Genomic DNA, 17151 nt, shown 5'->3' with positions numbered 1-17151 from the left:
TAACGTTAGGGTTAATAACTGACTCACACACAGTCACATTCATTTCCATGTTTAATTGAATATTTTATCAAAATGAAACAACAGTGGTAGAAAATTATATTAAAAAGAAAAAAAAAGTTCACAAAAATGTTTGGAGTACTGATAAGACTACAGTAGAGCTACATACGTCATAAGAAAGACCCTCATCCACATGTCAGAATAGGAACATAACATAGAAAACATACAAGATTCCCTTTTAGTGTTACTGAAACTGTCCTTTCACTCCCAAATAAATCTATGTAAGTGAACTGAGGGGTAGCTCAGTCCCTTACACAGCACACAGACAGCACAGTAAGGCACTCCTAATGAATCACAGATGTTGTTCTGGAGGTACTTGAAGTAGAGATGCTGCATGTGGTCTTTTTTTTATTTTAACAAAAATGATCTCAAAACTAATCTTTCTATTTATTTATGACAACTTAGTAATCAGTGGATAATGCTACTAATGACAAATAGTGCAAAACTTGTTTTGTTTCGTCGATTTCATACACTGTTGATACTATAGGGATATCGTGATAACTATATATAACCCTGGTATCAGAAAATGAAATATCATGATTATGGTTTTACAGAAATAAAACATTCCCCCACCATGTCCATGCACTCGTACTTTCAGTTTAAATCCACGTTCCAATCTTAATTTCTGCCTTTAAGTTTTAAAAAAACATGAACTCATGCATTAGATTTTCAATCATTTCCAACTAATCAATTTAGTAAAAAATTGAACTTAAAGGTGCTCTTTCATCAATATTCCAAAAGAGAAAAGTAACACAGTAATAAAAAGTAAAGATGAACTTGATCGATAGTATTATTGAAATAAGCCAAGTTCATTTTGTTCATTTTCTGTTGGTATTTCAATGATGTCATAGATTTCTCTAGCCACAGTAACTATGAAGTAAAACTCAGATATCATGACAAGATTTTCTAAGCAAAAATACATTCTTTTAGAAAGCTTCAAAGCTGTATTTCACCAAAATTCACAGCTTTGAAGACAGTTCAGCACAGCATGCATTTCTGTAACAAAAACATGGAGAAATGACCAGAAAATGGAAAAATATATGTCTCTTTTAAGAAAAGTATTCAAAATAAAATCACAAGTTCTCTGAAAATCAGCTATATCAAGTTTAAGAGTACGCCTCAAAGGAGTGACACACAGTGTGTTTTACAGGATGACGTTTTAAGAACAATAGGACATTTAAAGACACTTTATCACAGGAAGACTTTCCTTGGATTCAATATTTGGCAATATTTTCACCTTAACAATTAAACTCTCAGTGTGGCGACCAGTCCAGTGAACGACTAAATATATGAGATATAAAAAAAGAGAATATTTACATAAATATTGCAATCGTTTACTAGCATGCATATATGCCACTGAAATCACAAGTTATAAAACAGCAGACTCAATGCATGTAGCTGTGCTGCTGCAACATTCAGGTCAAACAATGAGTAAAGCTGGAAGACAAAGTCATGACTTAAACAGACTAAATCGTCAAACACCGTTAGATGTGGGCTAACCCTCAGAACATCTGAAATACAAGTTTTGGTCTGTTTCCATTCAGTCACTCCAGTGTATTCAATAAAATCCCACAATGGGAACAACAACCAGCATCAAGCATGACTCCCATGTGACTGGTGTCATGGATGGGTGGATGGATGAGCAGACAAATTTGAAAGGTCAGATATCTCAGCAGCTGCTGTCCTTTGGGTCCTTGCGCTCCTCAGGCACCTGGAGCACCATCTGGTGGCTGGCGTCTTGGAGGCTGCTGGTGTGTGCTGGGTTTAAAGCTGAAAGCTGTTGCTTCTCACAGGGAATGTGCCTGACCTCTGATAGCTCGCTCCTTGGAGTTGCCCTAAAACCAGCCAGGACACATCACAGATTACTGCTGGTTAATGCTTGTCTGATGTTGCAGTGCATGTAATGTAAGGAACTGTACATATACAATCAATTTTTTAACATTTCAAAAATGGCATCTCACACCTCTCCTACTTACCTCCCATCTGCCACTCTGTGCAAGCTCTCTGAGCGACTGCTGACTTTACTGGAGCTCCCCGTTTTGCTGCGTCTCTCCCCCCCATCCCTCTCTCTTTCCCTATCTCTCTCCCCTCTCCTCGAGCTTCGACTGGAGGTGCCTCGGTCCAGGTGTTCCCTGGCTGAGGTCTCAGACAGTGAACCTTGCATGTGGGGCTCATGGTTGCCTAAGGCAGAGGTGCCTTGATTGCTGGTGGTGGAGACACTGGTGGGCGTGACTCCGGTACTCGTGCCCATGGACTTGGAGATGACCTTGAGTTTGTGGGAGCTTGGTTTGTAGTGCTTCTTCTTGTGCTGAACCCGGTTGTTGTGCTTTAGGAAGAACTCGCAGGACTCCTGGAGCACCCGACGGCTCTCGCTGATGGGGCTGTGGGTCACATGACATGGCATTAAACACATGATCTAGAATACTGTATTCTCACTCCATCAGTGACTGTGTGAAAGATCTTCCACGTGTTTTGCTGTGGTCAGAGTTGTGTCTTACTCTTTATTGCGGGTCCTGTTGAAAAAGTAGGCCCACTCAGAGCAGGTCTTCTTACTGCTGACCCAGAATACTGCAGATATGCCAACCACCAATGTCATCAAGTATTTCACCAGAAACAGGGAGAGGTCAGGGCGTTCATGATCTGTGGTCTAAAACAGTAACAAACTCAATGGTAATGAGATCCTTGTGATTTAGAGCAACTGGTTAAATTAAAAAATTCAATTTCTTACTTAAGACAAAGTCAAGCATTTCCAGTACAGGCATCAGGTACTGACTGTCAAAACAAGACTAAGCTATTTCCCACTGCAGCGCTTATAAGCTCACGTATTGTATCTTCCACATACCATACAGATATCCACTGATGTATAATTCTTGCACTACTAAAGCACTTCTAATGAATTTGGACCACACCACCAAATGACCGAACATGGGCACTACATGCTGTATGAAACAACAACAGGACAAAGACCTGGCCACTGAAATATCTGAAGGTGTGCGGCAGACTGCTTGGGAAATACAGTCGTCCTCCACCAGTTCCTGAGCTTGGAGAGACTCCTGTTGGAAAACCTTGAATTTTGGTCGCTCCTAAACAGAAGTCCGAACAAACTGGTGCTCAACTGGCTTGATGGAGGAAAAAATGGTTAATAATGTCCATATGTTTTGGACTTGCACCTTTATGTTTTGGGGATTTGTGGGAATTATTTCTAAAGTCTTTTGCTTTAATGTTTGCAGAAGTTTGACATTACTTTATGTTGGATACACCCCCATTACAAGATGCTGTGTTAGTGTTAATGTTGTCAAACATATCCTGAGACATGACATATTGTACACGGCTCCAAAGAGAATTGTGAGAATAACAGAGGGAGAAACAGTGTGCTTATTTGGCCCTTGAGACAAACTGATGATGCCAATTTTTTCTCCCCACCATCTTTTTTAAAATTTATAACCCTGCATTAAATTGTGATTCATCTAAAGACCTCTTGTTCTTTGTTTTTATTTATTTTAATGTGGAAAAATTATATTTAATAAATTAAAGAAAACTCATGTATTCTGCACTACATTTTTGAGGTACCGCAGCTTCTAAGACGTCTGTTACTTCCACACTGATCTGTCATAACAGTCTTGATTTTGGAATCCCTGTACTCTGCAGGACATTATAGATATTTAATAATTGGGATTTTTAAACAGATGAGCCTTTTGGATCCTTCTGAGCCCTGATCAGTTTTATGAAATTTTCACTGTGCTTTGGTTTTGCCCTTTTTCAGCAGTCTAAAAAAAGCTTGTCCTAAACTTTCACCCCATCTTTACTGAATGAATAAGTCACAACAACCTGGTTTAAGCAGGGGATGCTATACTCCTGGCAGCGGTCGTTTATCCAGGTGTTCTCCCAGCTGCTGCGGTGGCTCTGTTCGTAGGTGTAGCAGGCTAGCAGGGTGACCAGCGGGACCAGGTAGAGGCAGCTGAACACGCCGATGCGAATCATGAATTTCTTAAGCTTCTCCTGGTTGCGCTCGTCGTGCTGGATGACCTGTCGGACGTGATTCAGAGAAACGATACCTGCCAGGATGAGGAAGAGGCCGACTATGACGCCCACGCACAGTGGCGCCAGTACAAAGTAGCGCAGCGCATCCAGGTCGTAGAGCCCCACAAAACAGACTCCGCTGATGTTGTCTCCTTCAACTTTGTTCAGAGCCAGCAGCATGACAGTGAGTGCCCCAGGGATCCCCCAGGCAGCAGAGTGGAACCACACCTTAGACAAAATAAAAATATTGACTGAGCTGTAACTGCACATATTTCCTTGTTGTGTTTGCTTCCTATTTGCTACTAGGAAACAAACCTAAATACTTAAGAACCTTACCGCTTTCTTCTCAATGGCCTCACAGCTCCACTTGGGGCCGGCTGCCAGGAACCAGGTGATGGTGAGTATAACCCACCAGACGATACCGGCGATGGAGAAGAAGTAGAGAAGCATAAAAAGCAGAGTGCAGCCTTTGCTCTGAGAGCCCAACACCACTGTGTCAACCCCAGCAGGATGGGCCGCTTTGATGCAGGCTGCATTGTTTCCCAGCAGGAAGCCGATGAAGTATATGAGCGAGACAAAGCTATAGCACACAGCATAGAAGATTATGGGCCGCTCTGGGTAACGGAAGCGTTTGACGTCAATAAGGAATGTGAGGAAGGTGAAGAGTGTAGCACCCAGGCAGATGATGGAGCACACACCGATGAAGCTCTTTGCAAATTCTATGTCGTGGGGTTTGAAGTACATGTTGGAGCAAGGTGGAGCACAGTCCTGGGCGCCTAGGAATGATGAGCCATGACCTGGCTTGGTCTTTAGCTGCAATGGGCACCAGAAGCCCAGCTCTCTCTTAGCGGATGAGGAGATTGCTGGGGTGGTTAAAGGGGCTGGAGAACCAGGCACACTGCAAAGGTCCAATCTAGAGCATAAATAACAATATAACAGGATAAGTGCCTCAACATGAATTGTGGGTAATGAAACCGGGGAAGGATATTTTCTTACTTTTCACACATTTCAGGAGGCCAGGGGACATCAAAGGTGTGGATGTTCTTCTCACAGTCGGACCGAACAGCATTGCACTGCTCCCTGCAGGGGTGGATCACCTTATTCTCCTCGGTGCATGCTGGGATAAAGACTTGGCACAGGAAGTGGTGGACATCTGGAGAGCACTTCAGGTTTATCAGGGGCATAAATGGCTGAAATTGAAGAGATTAAACATACTATATTAAAAATCGGTTTTCCATTATAACAACTATTATTGCACTCTGTTCTTCCATTACGTTTAGATGCAAGTTACATCACCTGAGAACTTTGAATATACTGATAGATTTGAAGGCTTGACAGCCCTACTCGTGACCTGAACACTCACATGTGCGTGCATGAGTTATATAGCATTCCCTAAAGAAACCTTTGAAGTAGCTTAAATCTAAGTTTTCCAGCTATAACTTTTCTTTGAAGAGCTTCCAAAGCATTTTCATGATGTTACAGCTATGTACAGTCTGCCTACACTGGTGAATCCAGTATTTCCACAGACTGTGCTGTGCTGGGGGAGTAGGTGTAGGTAGCAGTCTGCACAGTTTGAAGTTTTTAAACATTTTTCTCTGAAAAATAGACAGACAGTAACCTGTAAGATTGTGAAATTACTTTTGTAAATGCAACTGGAAAAGAGGCATAAATATAATGATTTTACTTGTGTTATAAGTGCAGTCTGCATGACTGGACATTGTAATATAATAAGCACTGAGATTACAAATGATCAGGGTAGCAAAAGCTGGTGAAAATATTTATGCTACATAAGCAACAGTACACTATAGTAACACACAAAACTGTCCATTCATCGGCCGGAAACCATGATCAACCAGAGCATTGGAAGGGGGGGTATAGGTGGCAGGAAATGAGAGTGCGGACATTTGGAAACAACCAGGGACAGGCCAAGAAGGCTGGAATGCACAGAGCTGTTCATGGGAAGGTTGCTGAGGATATGTGTGGAGGACAGCCTTATTATTTTTGGATCGACACCAGCTACATCACTTGGAGTAATATGCATGTTCAATACATAACCAGTTAATAGTGACAGGCATGCATTAGCACAGACTAAGTGTGTTGTGCTGTGTTGTATTGTGTGTATTTCAGAGTACTCCACACTCTCGACCTCATCACTGGATAGCTTGCTGTAAATCTAAACTGCCGATATGCGCAAAGGAAATCCACACGACCACACTTGAGCATATTGCACTAGTTGATGTTTTCTCTTCTCTGCTTTTTCTGGCTCCAGGCCCACATCTCTGGGCCCTGGGCTTGCCCCCTCAGACATTAAGCGTCCTTGTTTCTCTCCTCTGGAGGTCCTGGACTTGAGGCTCCTCGTGGCTGAACAATCTGACCTTTATTTTCTTTAGAGCACTTACTGTAAAAACTGCCCTCATTTCAAAAACCTTCCAACAGGATCAGCTGCAAAATTTGAGCTGATTTGCTCTTTAGGGCAAAATCCTTCGCAGAGAATTTCTGCACAATGTACTTTAAGTATTAAGTGAAGTTTTTTTTTTGTTTTGTTTTTTTAAAGATGACTCTTACTTTTCAAAGTTTTACTCAAACTTTCAAGGCCCCCGAGTGTCCGTTATAGTGTGTCAGTTTGTCTTTCCATTCTCTCTATATTCTAACACTTCAAAGTTTTTGCTCTTTCCAAAGCTGGCAAACACTAGTGGAAGGGCAGGAAAAGGTTAGCCCTCCTCCGGAAAATCCTACTGATAGGCTGGACTGTGCCCAGAATAAAGCAGAAACCTGCCTGATTCCAACGTCAGAGCTTTGTGATAAATCATTGCACATGTTCAAAGCGGGCTATGTTTAGTATTTAACGTTGAATGAAGGCCAGAGAGTGTAAGCCTGTCACCTGGGAGACAGGACTGCGGAGGTAGGACCGTGTGTGTGTGTGTGTGTGTGTTGGGGGGGTATTAAGAGACAGAGGATACTCCTTGTGGTATGCACAGCAGGCTTTGTGTGCGACTGGGTGTGGCCCTCCCCTTCCTCCAGAAATCAAAGAGCCCTCACAACAAAGTCACTGAAGTTGCCCGTGGCCAAGGTTGCCATGAAATAAGAAGCTGATACCTTTGCCAGATGCCACACAAAAGACTCCTACAGATCATGCTCAACACTCCACACCAAATGCACGTAACCCAAACCCCCAGGAATGCCAGGAGACAGGATGCAACAGCTAGAGAAACATTTCTGCTGAGGATATGTGCAAGACAACAAATGGTCTTAAAGCACATTAGCCAAAGTGCCACAGGGTTGACGGAGCAAAGCTGAAACACCAGTTACACAAACTTAGACTTTAGTCACAGCAAAGGGTGGTGATTAAAGAGAACACTACTAGTCTGAAGAGAAGTCAAATTTAAGATTAGAATTCTCTAAATCTGAGCAGATATTAAGCATATTTTTCCACTATGAAAAAGAAGACTGATTTCTGTATTCTATGCATGGAAGAAAATTTTAATCTGCAGGGTGTAAATCTCTAATTACACCAGTTCAGTGTCATTTGAGAGTTACTGTTGCTAAGAGATGGTCTACTGACTTCTGTTGTGTAATACTGACTGGAGCACATAACAGCCCAGTACAGTCTATAAACCTTTATACAAGAGCACAGCTTATAGGTGCTTCTACGTATACAGCTAGACTTCTTAGCTTGTGTTAGATTTTTCCTAATTTGTTGATGCCAACAAATGATCAGACAGTTATATCACAACAACAGGTCCTTGAGCTCAGCCCAAATGTTACACTGTGATCTGAATCATGACCTGAATTTACACAATAAAGGGACAGGAGATTTTCCCGCAGTTTCGAATGATGAAGACAGAATTTTGGAGAAATGAAAAAACAAAACAAACAACAACCATCAAACATATATATGATTGTGCTTTCTGTTATAATTGTACGTTTATTCTGTTGAAAACAAACACAATTAAGTCGTTTTTCTTCCTGAATCAAGATTACCCATATGGAAAAGATATATATAAATCTTATAAAGTTTGTATCTGTCTTGTGTGAAACTTGTATGAAAAGCATATAAGAGTGAAAACAGATATAAGATCCCTTGAAAAATTATATAGTGAAACTTGTATGTTTTGGATACTTACTAAAACAATGTACAAAAGTAATGAGAAAGTGGCCACTTTCATGAGTAATCACATATAAGTTTTTACTATTTCTTTTCCATATGGGTATACACTGAATTACCACTGGATATTTTGAGCCAATCTGGATATTGACTTTTGAAAGTTCAAAAACCCTGATAACATGTTTGCATATGGTATTTTAAACATGCCGATAATAATGTTCCAAAACCGATAAAGGCGTTACTTACATAAGGATAAATTAACTTAGCTTGGATTCGGATTACATGCCTCATTTCAACCATTCATCAGTCATCCAGGTGTTAGTCAGAACATCACCCACTAATTGGATGGAAAAGTGGTCACGCAATAACAGTCAATACCAAGACCAAATGCACCCCATAGCCACCTATACTTACATGCAATCGCATGAGTGCGTGCAAATGAAGAAAAAAACCCTAAACTGATTTGACTTATCAGAAGATCAACAAGAAACCCACAAATTGCAAAAGTAATGAGCTGAAAAATGTTGATTACCCTAAAAAAGAAAGCTGCCTCTCAGCTTAGCGTGCAGAATTAGCTGTTGGCTCCACTGATCGGCTGAGAGCCATGGATTTTCTGATAAATACCGTTCCACGTTTACTGTGTGTTGATGGCTATTTCACATCCTTCCATTTCTATTGCATTTTTGCCTCTTTAGCAAAGCCCAGTGGAAATCTTATGGCTGCCAGGGAGAATGGAGTTTTTTGGATTTCTACTTGTTATTAATTAAGTACTTTCTGTTTGGTGTCGCTGCTGCAGGCTTTCGATTATTGTTAGGGTGAGTCTGAGCTGATTTCCTGTAAAGTAAACTGTGAATCTTAGCTCTGGTGATATTGAGTGTTTAATCCCTATTTAGCTTCATTGTTGTCCTATTATGTTGCTGTTCTATTATAGATACTTATTATAGTGATAAGCTCCATTTTGTATAGCTTAAATTCTGGTTCACGCCTTGTGTATTTGTAGTTGTAATAATGTTCTTCCCTGTGTTTTTCTTTGTCTCATTTCTGTATTTGTGGTTTGTGTTTTCTTCTCTTGTAGAACTTTAAGTCTGCTTTGGTTATTTCCTCTTTAGCTTTGACAGTTTATTTTCTTCACGTCCTGTGTGTTGCTTCCTGACGGTCTCCTCCAGGTTGTGCTCAGCTGTGTGTAATTACTTACACCTGTGTCTCGTCTCCCTCCTGTCTGATATTCCTTAATCAGCCTCCAGAATAAAAATCGTCCTGGCCTTCTCTTTGTTGTTTTCTCTGCTTAGTTCTGTGCACAATTCTGTGAAATGACTGTGGATGCACCTGTTTTGCTCCCCATCTGGCCTCTTGTTTTTGTGATTTTTGGACTTTGGTTTTGGACTTAGTCAGTGATTAAAGCTTGTGACACATTTTTGTTATAACTAAGAATGTTCTTCTTTCTTAACTTCTTTTACTTGTAAGAGGAACCCTAAGCAGAGCCTTCTTCTACCGCAAAGGTTTCTTAAAAGCCTCCCTTTAGAATTTAAGTGGACAGATTCACAGTTTAATCACTCGCTATTTCTTTTAACAATCAGATGTGATTTGTGGACAAACTGTGGCTGGTAAATACTGTGTGTCAGTTGAAGTCCATTACAAAATGGTAATTATATTTCAATCAATATGTGCTTCAGTATGGGCTGAGAGACACCGTCAATTAGTAACCGGAGCCACAAACAGCGCTGATGGCACTAATAATGACAATTATATGGACATGATATTCATCATCGCTGAATGTGGCCTGAAGTATAATTTCCAATTATAAGGAGAGGAAGCGTTTTTTCAACGTTCCATGGAAACCAAGACTGATGAGAACCTTTGAGGTGGGCCAGAGGCTGCCTGGATAAGTCAATAAACTCTGCATTAGCCCAATATACACTTTGAACAAATTCAGCCTAATTTTACATAAATTCTACTAGAATTTAAAATAAGTTCTGTGGGGTTGAATCATTTTTGACAATTGTTCACATGCTTAGCTTGCTTGGCCCGCCTAATCTATAAAACACTGGACCTTTAAATAAAAATGAATCACTGTATGCTTGCACGATGCATAGGCATACAGATTTCTACAGATAAATGTTGTGTAATGTTACGAGGGCTCACCTGCATGCGGTTGTATGCGATATCCTGATCATAGTGGCCCATCATGTTGGGGAAGAAGGTCATGTTGTAGGACGTCTCCAAGCACCGATGCACTCTGATAGGCTCACACGTAAACAGGCTGTGGGCATGACAGCTTCCCACCCACATCAGTGCCAGGCACACCCACAGTGGTCCTGGCATCAGCATTGTGATGAGTGAGTAGGAGTGGGCGTGTGCACAGTTCTTTTTTTGTGTGTGTATAAACTAATTCGAGTTTCTTTTTAACTGCGTGCGAGGACGTCTTGGCCTGGTTCAGACTGTCATCCGTGTATCATTCCTCCCAGGGACATCTCAGTGGAGCTGGTGGGCGCTGCAGCAGGTAGAATTTCTTCATGGTGAGTCAGCAAGTGCCTATAGGCCACAGATAGGAATTCCACATCCCTGAAAAGAAGGTACTTATTGTGACACAGGTTTATATTTTCAGACACACAGAGAAGTGGACGCACAAACCGAATTTTCAGCAAGATATCCCTTCAGAAATCCCAGCTTAGGAGGTTTTTCTTTTTCAATAGTACCTCATTTACTGCACAATTTCAGTTTTAGGAAAACAACCTGGCATGCATTGTTCCGTCACTTAAAAAATAAACACATTTTCATGATTTCAGTGCATCCTTACAAGTCCGTTGAGGTCTTAAAATCTTTGAGAAGTTTAGTTTGGGAAGCACTGCTTAGAGACTCCTCAGTCAGATGGAATCAAGCTACCAAAATCCAGTCAATCCCCACGCAGGCTTCGAGTGCATGCTTTTTACACAGGGTGGGGAATGCGCAAGATCCATGCTGATTCAGAAGAATGAGTCTCGGCTTGTTGATGCACATTAAACTTCACATTAAAGTGTCAGAGTTCCACATACACACTTGGTTTACGAGCCACTGAGAAACCTGAACGGCAGACAGCCTGCTGTACTTTCCCACTGATGTTTTGCCTTTCATAAAAACAGAGTATGTGTAGGTTTAGGCTTGTTCCTGGTGACCTAACAAGGGGCCCACAGATTATGCATTTATTTGATATAACTTCTGGTTATATTCTGAATTTTAACAATTTGAGCAAAGCTAGCTTTGGATCAGTTTGCACAGAATTCTTGTCCATTGAGACTAAAGAGACACATCGTTTATATAGGTACTCGTCTCTCTGATGATTATCTTATCACTGATGATAAGCGCTTAATATTACCGCATCCCTTTTTCCACGTACAACAATATTCAGCAGTCCTCAAAGTACAGCATGTAGTCAAGGAGGTTCATAGTGCTAAAGTAGCTAAAAAGTAATTTACGCTTAATAAGCCCTTTGGTTAGCATATTAGCGATATACCAGGAATAGTTAGCAGGGTAAATATTTGACACGTTCCACCAACACTTCGACATACCATGCAGACATGGCTACAAACAGACATAATAAGTTGATATTACTGTCCAATTACTTGCATATGTCAAAGCTAATTACGTTTTAAATCAATACGCGAGTCCACGGCGGCCAGGAAAGCCATTTGTTTCCCCGTAAATGACACACCAGCTGTGGGGAGACAGTGCAGTCAACATCCCTGCCTCGGTCGCTGCCATGGGACAAGGGGCCGAAACAACTTCGCCACAACCAAGCAGAAAGAACCCATGAGGGGGTAAAAATGCGAAACACGAAAACTTACCCCCAAATACCCAAGAGTTAGCTGACTTTATGAATAGTTGCAGGATCTGCCCGGTGAGGAATTTGGTAGCGTGTTTCCTGAGATAAGCTCCCGCACCTTCCCACCAACTATTCCCGTCCTGCTCGGAACTGATGCTTTCAGGTGCAATTGGAAATATGAAGTGTTTTTTTGTTTGTTTGTTTTTTAAGTTAAAATCTAAGTTTCACGGTAGTTTGTGGGTGGGAGACTTCATGTGTATAATAGCCTTTTATATTAAAAAAAATTAAAGGGCAAGTTCATCTTTAAAAGAGTGGCGTACTGTACATACTAACTTTACAGGTCACTAAACTAGCAGTTGAATGCCCCAACGAGAGTAACAATGTCAGTATAGACAGGAAGCACTTAAACGCCGCGTACGTGCAGACGGCAGATAAAGGATGAAACAATGCAAAATACAGCTGAGAGGGTTTATTAACAAACACCAACTTTTCTATTTTTTTACAACAATCATAACTTATAGAATATAATTCTATAATTTCTGTATTTTCCACAATTACCACTAGATGGAAGTGGGTGATTTTACCATTTAAAAATGTGTCATGATGTTTTGCAAGTGACAAAATGCAGTCGTATACAGATAAAACTGCACTGACGTTTCCTGTAATACTGATATCAAAAATATAAGGGTAACAATGATCTCACAGATGCGTGCAACTACACAGTGTTATATTTCTTCTTTTGCTACTTTCAGTGGAGCAGCGTAGTATCGCCAAATTTGCCGGGCACCCCGTGGAAATCCTATGAGGACCCCTGGTGTCCCAGTAGTGTCTACAATACTGCATGTAGCACACGCAGAGGCATCCCCAACAATTTGCCATGCCTCAATTATCCACCTGGAGGCGCTCTCTCCCGACTGTGTCCATATTCATGTGACCTGCCGTGGAGAGGCGGGGTTATAATGTAACAATTTAGGTCCTACAGTGTAACCAATAAAGTGTTGCTGATAACCCTGCGCATCTGGTCGCCGCTGCACCCTCCCTTCGTGTCGCAGCTGATTTTAAAAAAAGGAGCCCAACCTCGGACATCAAATGATCAAATGATCTGTAACGGAGGCGCCGCCAGAGGGGGACGGGACTGACTCATAACACATTCATATGAGGTGCGTAAGCTTGTGGCACATTGAGAGAGGAGGAGGAGGGGTGAATACTGTAAATTCCTCCAAAGCCGTGAGGTGCTCTGGGTAGGATTTGGTACAGATCGTGTGCTTGTGCTCTGCGAAGGATGCAACAGGATATTCTGCTCGCACAGGAGAGGTTGCTCTCTTCACCGTCCCCGTAGTTTGTGGACCGAGGCGCTGGCCTGTTGCTAGGAGACCTTTTGACAGCTGGGAGCTTTTTTTCTTATTATTTTTCTTCAAAGTGACACTTAATGCACTAAGGGTATCTGCTTATCTGGCAACCCAAACCTTCCCTCCTCCTCCTCCTCAATTCAGCTCCCTCGCGCGCTTTTCGTGCGTAAATCCTAATTGTCTTCTGTGCGTAAAAGACAACATTTGCACTGTGGTCGTTTTCGGTCAGGAGATTACAGTGTTTTGCAGGGAACAATGGCCTAGTTGTTGCGATTATCAGATCCTAAATTTATCCGCCTTCCGGACGTGTTTAACCTCTCCCACTGCTCATTTTTTCACTTGGTAAGATAATTTTTAGATATATGTTATGAAAACCTCGTATTCTAACAGCACTGAAGACATTTAGGGAGACAAGGAAGTTATGATTTCCAATTTTATTTGCTTTTGATCACACGTTTTTAGCATGTGTTCAGCTGGACTCAAGGGTAATGTAAGTAACACTTACCTGTGGCTATACATCTGAAGGTCAGTCGTGAATGGATCGATAAGTAAACCTCACTGAGGATGACACCTAAACCAGCAGTACACTCGGCTCTATCAAATAAACTGCAAACATACAGAGGCTTGCTTCTGTAAAACAGGTGTATGAGAAGACCCAGGTCAGCTTATTATTTGTACACTAAGCGAGTGGGGTTTCAATCAGAGTATCCAGAGCAGCTTGGATTTCCGAGTGACCTCTCTGTGCTGCTGGACATTATCTGTGGGATATCAAGATTCAGGTGTGTAGCACATTATGTCAAGGTTGTAGCTACACCAGAAGGACTTGGTGTAATTTGGACTCCCAGCTTGTTCAGAGAAGTGCTGACCTTGTTGATTCACTTCACTGAAGCCTAGCTGCCTGTGGCTGTCGCAGTCCCCGGGCTTTACAAGAAAAGGCCTTCAAAGAACAGCTCTAACAATTGTCAAAGTCAACAGAGAATGGAGAGAAGGGAGAAGTCAGCATTAGGCGTAACGTGTGGTAGCATCCCTTCACACGTCGCACAGGAGGCTGTCACATTGTGGCTTTGTTGAGTAGATGGACTGAGTGAAGCTGACATGCTGTTCTGTCCTATCAGGCTGATGTATGTGCCCAGTGAGGAGACTACAGTCCTCAGGAGCCACATAGCACCTCCCCTCCACCTCCATCTTAACTTCCTTTGTAAGAGGGTATGCCTTCTGAACCGAGCCTCAGGTAGGTCCGCACATCTAAAGCTCATGGCAAAAATAGACAATAACCCTTAAGGAACCGTTACTGTGTATGCACCTCCTGTGGCTTATCAGGAGGTAGAGCGGGCTGTTCATTGATTGGAAGGATGGTGGTTTGGTGTACGCATGTATGGGTGAATGTGGCTACTGGTGTAACAGTGCTTTGAGTGATCAGCTAGACTAGAAAACTGCTATGTTAATGAGAATCCAAACACAGAATCAACTGACAGTTTCAAACAATGCTGACATTATTCACTTCTTTATTTTAAGCTGAGAAAGATCTATTTAGGATCGATTTGTTGTTCAATAACCGTGCTTGGAGAGCGCAGGCTCTACTAGCTTTCTCTATCTTTCTCTCTCTCCTGGACTGTCCATTCAGTGTCTTTTTTTATCTAACTTAATATATGGATGTAGACAAGGTTATACGAGCGACAATCCACCTATCTACCTAAGAGCCCAATCCGTTGTACCAAACCTACTTACTAAACCTTCAAAAACAGGTCACAGTTGTATTTTCTTTTAGTTTAATCAAATAGAAGGAAACATCTTTTTATTGTGTTATCAGGGAGTCTTTTTTTAGCAGCAGGATGCTGCACGTGGGATTTACTTGGAAAAAGAACTCCAGCATCTACACTGATTGCTTCATTACCTAGCCTTCCGACTCTGTGGTTTATTTATATGTTTAATAGTTTTTGGACACTAAATGAAGCTCGGAGGCAGGGAGAAATAATCAAGTGCTGATTTTGGCCTTTTCAAGAAATAAGAATATGTTGCAATAAACTATTTTCAAACTGAAATCTACTTTTAGCCTTTTAAAGCCAACATATATGGCATCGTAACATTTCTGACTGTTGCAGTCCTTGCGGTGGTACTTTAAGAGTAAACATTGGTGTACTTTAAATTTTAAAGCTGTTTTACACATCATACTTGGGTAATTAGAGAAAAAATAACCTCTGATAACATTATTTCTTTATTTTTTTGTGAGCTGGTAAATTGCAACTTTTGTAACACAAACAAAATATGACACACTGTGAAATGTAGGACACAGATTCTTTTGCAATATGACCCATTCTGAGGGCAGTTTAGCCACATTATTGTTCTTGTGTTGCTTTAGTTTTCACCATTCGGCTAACAGTTTTGTCTTAATATGTTCATTTCATCCTTATACTCTCTTCTTGGAATGTAAAAACCTTTTACTTTAAATTATGGCAATCCCCCCCCCCCCCCCCCCCAAAAAAAAAAAAAACAAACCTACCAAACAAACAACCTGAGTCATCTTTTATCCTACCTCAATCCCAGAGCGCATTAACGCATCCGCCCACACACACGCCCATTATTTCCTCTGTCTTACACCCCATCACCATGAAGGTGACAGAGTAAGCCTCTTGGCAGGCAGCATAATTTAAAGTGATGGCCAGGACTGGAAGTGGACATAGATGGATTTGGGTGGACAGACTGGCTTATGAATGGGCATAAGCGGAGAGGGACTGAGGATGAGTTGGAAAATGGGGTATATTTGCTGTTACATGGATCCTCAGCTTTCTGCCAGTCGGGAAAACTCATTTTGACATGTTCTGTGGTCAGCGCGTTTATCCTGTCAGCTAAACTGTGAGATAGACGCTGATGGGTAGGAAGCGCTGTTTTTGTAAGGGTGGGGGAATGGCAAAAATGTAAATCATGGCAAGCCATTGATTGAGTCACTTGTCTAAATTTCTGATGCAATTTTAACAATGGAAATTAAAGATAACTGAATAATGGGGTGTATGCACTTATGAATGTGTTTGTATCTTGTGGGTGGGACTGATTGAAGGGTTTTAGGCTATTTGATTATATTATTCAAATTATTGCTAGTCCTGTGGATGTTTATGTTTAATATTTTGCAGCCTGGTTAATCTTTTGGGTGTACCTGTTCAGGGACTGTAGATGGAAATGAACTAGTAGCGCGATCTGATAAACACCACCCTTTTTTCTTACGAGATCAGTGTTTTTGTGCATAGTCTTTGATAAATCATCTCATAAACTCATATTTTATTCACAATAGAATATAGAAAACACATCAAATGTTTACATTGGGACATTTTACTATTTCATGAAAATGTTAGCCCGTTTTGAATTTAGCAACACGTCTCCAAAAAGTTGGGACGGGCATCCCGAAAGGCTGGAAAACTAAGTGTTACAGAAAAACAAACCAACTGGAGGAACATTTAGCAGCTTAGTGGGTCATCTGGCAACAGGTCAGTGACATGAGGTGCACCATTCTGCAAAAACCTGTGTCTACATATTGTGGAACAAATTCAGAATAATGTGCCTTGATGAAAAATTGCAAAGACTTCAAATATCTGATCATATGTTTTATTGTGAATGAAACATGAGTATGAGATTTGCACATTTTTGTTCACATTTTACACAGCATCCCAACTGTTTTGGAAATTCACTTATATTTGTGCATATTCTATTCACAGAAAGGGATGCTTTGCCACTGTTTTATCATAAATAAAAATATGGGACAAGCTTATGTGCCAATAATGATACTAACCAGAAAAGTTAAAGCATGACCAAAGTCTTTACATTTAATT

General features: G+C 41.2%; 2 protein-coding genes across 6 annotated transcripts in view; one reads left to right on the top strand and one right to left on the bottom strand.

The window, feature by feature from the left end:
* Positions 1-38: 38 nt before the first annotated feature.
* Positions 39-12148, bottom strand: fzd6 (frizzled class receptor 6). 2 transcript variants are annotated; one of them, XM_082551465.1, is made up of 8 exons: positions 12004-12148; positions 10325-10744; positions 5074-5267; positions 4414-4990; positions 3883-4305; positions 2556-2704; positions 2034-2438; positions 39-1892 (listed from the first exon to the last, which is right to left on the bottom strand). In XM_082551465.1, the coding sequence occupies exons 2-8, from the start codon at positions 10508-10510 to the stop codon at positions 1727-1729; spliced, it is 2100 nt and encodes a 699-aa protein (XP_082407591.1). In that variant the 5' UTR covers positions 10511-10744; positions 12004-12148; the 3' UTR covers positions 39-1726. The 2 variants fall into 2 exon arrangements, with proteins under 2 accessions (XP_082407591.1, XP_082407592.1); XM_082551466.1 differs by having other exon boundaries at positions 3886-4305.
* A 767-nt stretch (positions 12149-12915) lies between these two features.
* klhl32 (kelch-like family member 32) overlaps positions 12916-17151 on the top strand; it is a 36919-nt gene continuing 32683 nt past the window's right edge. For 2 of the 4 annotated variants that reach the window (XM_082551220.1, XM_082551223.1), the window contains exons 1-2: positions 12916-13141; positions 14446-14561. In XM_082551220.1, the coding sequence (XP_082407346.1) occupies positions 14539-14561 (23 nt within the window). In that variant the 5' untranslated portion in view covers positions 12916-13141; positions 14446-14538. Of the gene's footprint in view, positions 13142-13161; positions 13673-14445; positions 14562-17151 lie in introns of those variants that run through there. The other 2 variants (XM_082551221.1, XM_082551222.1) reach the window with 2 other exon arrangements.

The sequence above is a fragment of the Aulonocara stuartgranti genome, assembly GCF_965226115.1.
Source record: "Aulonocara stuartgranti genome assembly, chromosome: 11".
Classification (NCBI taxonomy): domain Eukaryota; kingdom Metazoa; phylum Chordata; class Actinopteri; order Cichliformes; family Cichlidae; genus Aulonocara; species Aulonocara stuartgranti.
Note: the sequence above shows the minus strand (reverse complement) of the source record. Positions and strands in the feature narration are given on the sequence as shown.

Bases quoted from the DNA above. Each gene is read 5' to 3' on its own strand.
- fzd6 (XM_082551465.1), bottom strand. From the start codon at position 10,510: ATGCTGATGCCAGGACCACTGTGGGTGTGCCTGGCACTGATGTGGGTG. The intron at 4,991-5,073 runs GTAAGAAAATAT...TTTATGCTCTAG, and splicing joins CCTCCTGAAATGTGTGAAAA to ATTGGACCTTTGCAGTGTGC. The intron at 1,893-2,033 runs GTAAGTAGGAGA...GGCTGGTTTTAG, and splicing joins CACAGAGTGGCAGATGGGAG to GGCAACTCCAAGGAGCGAGC.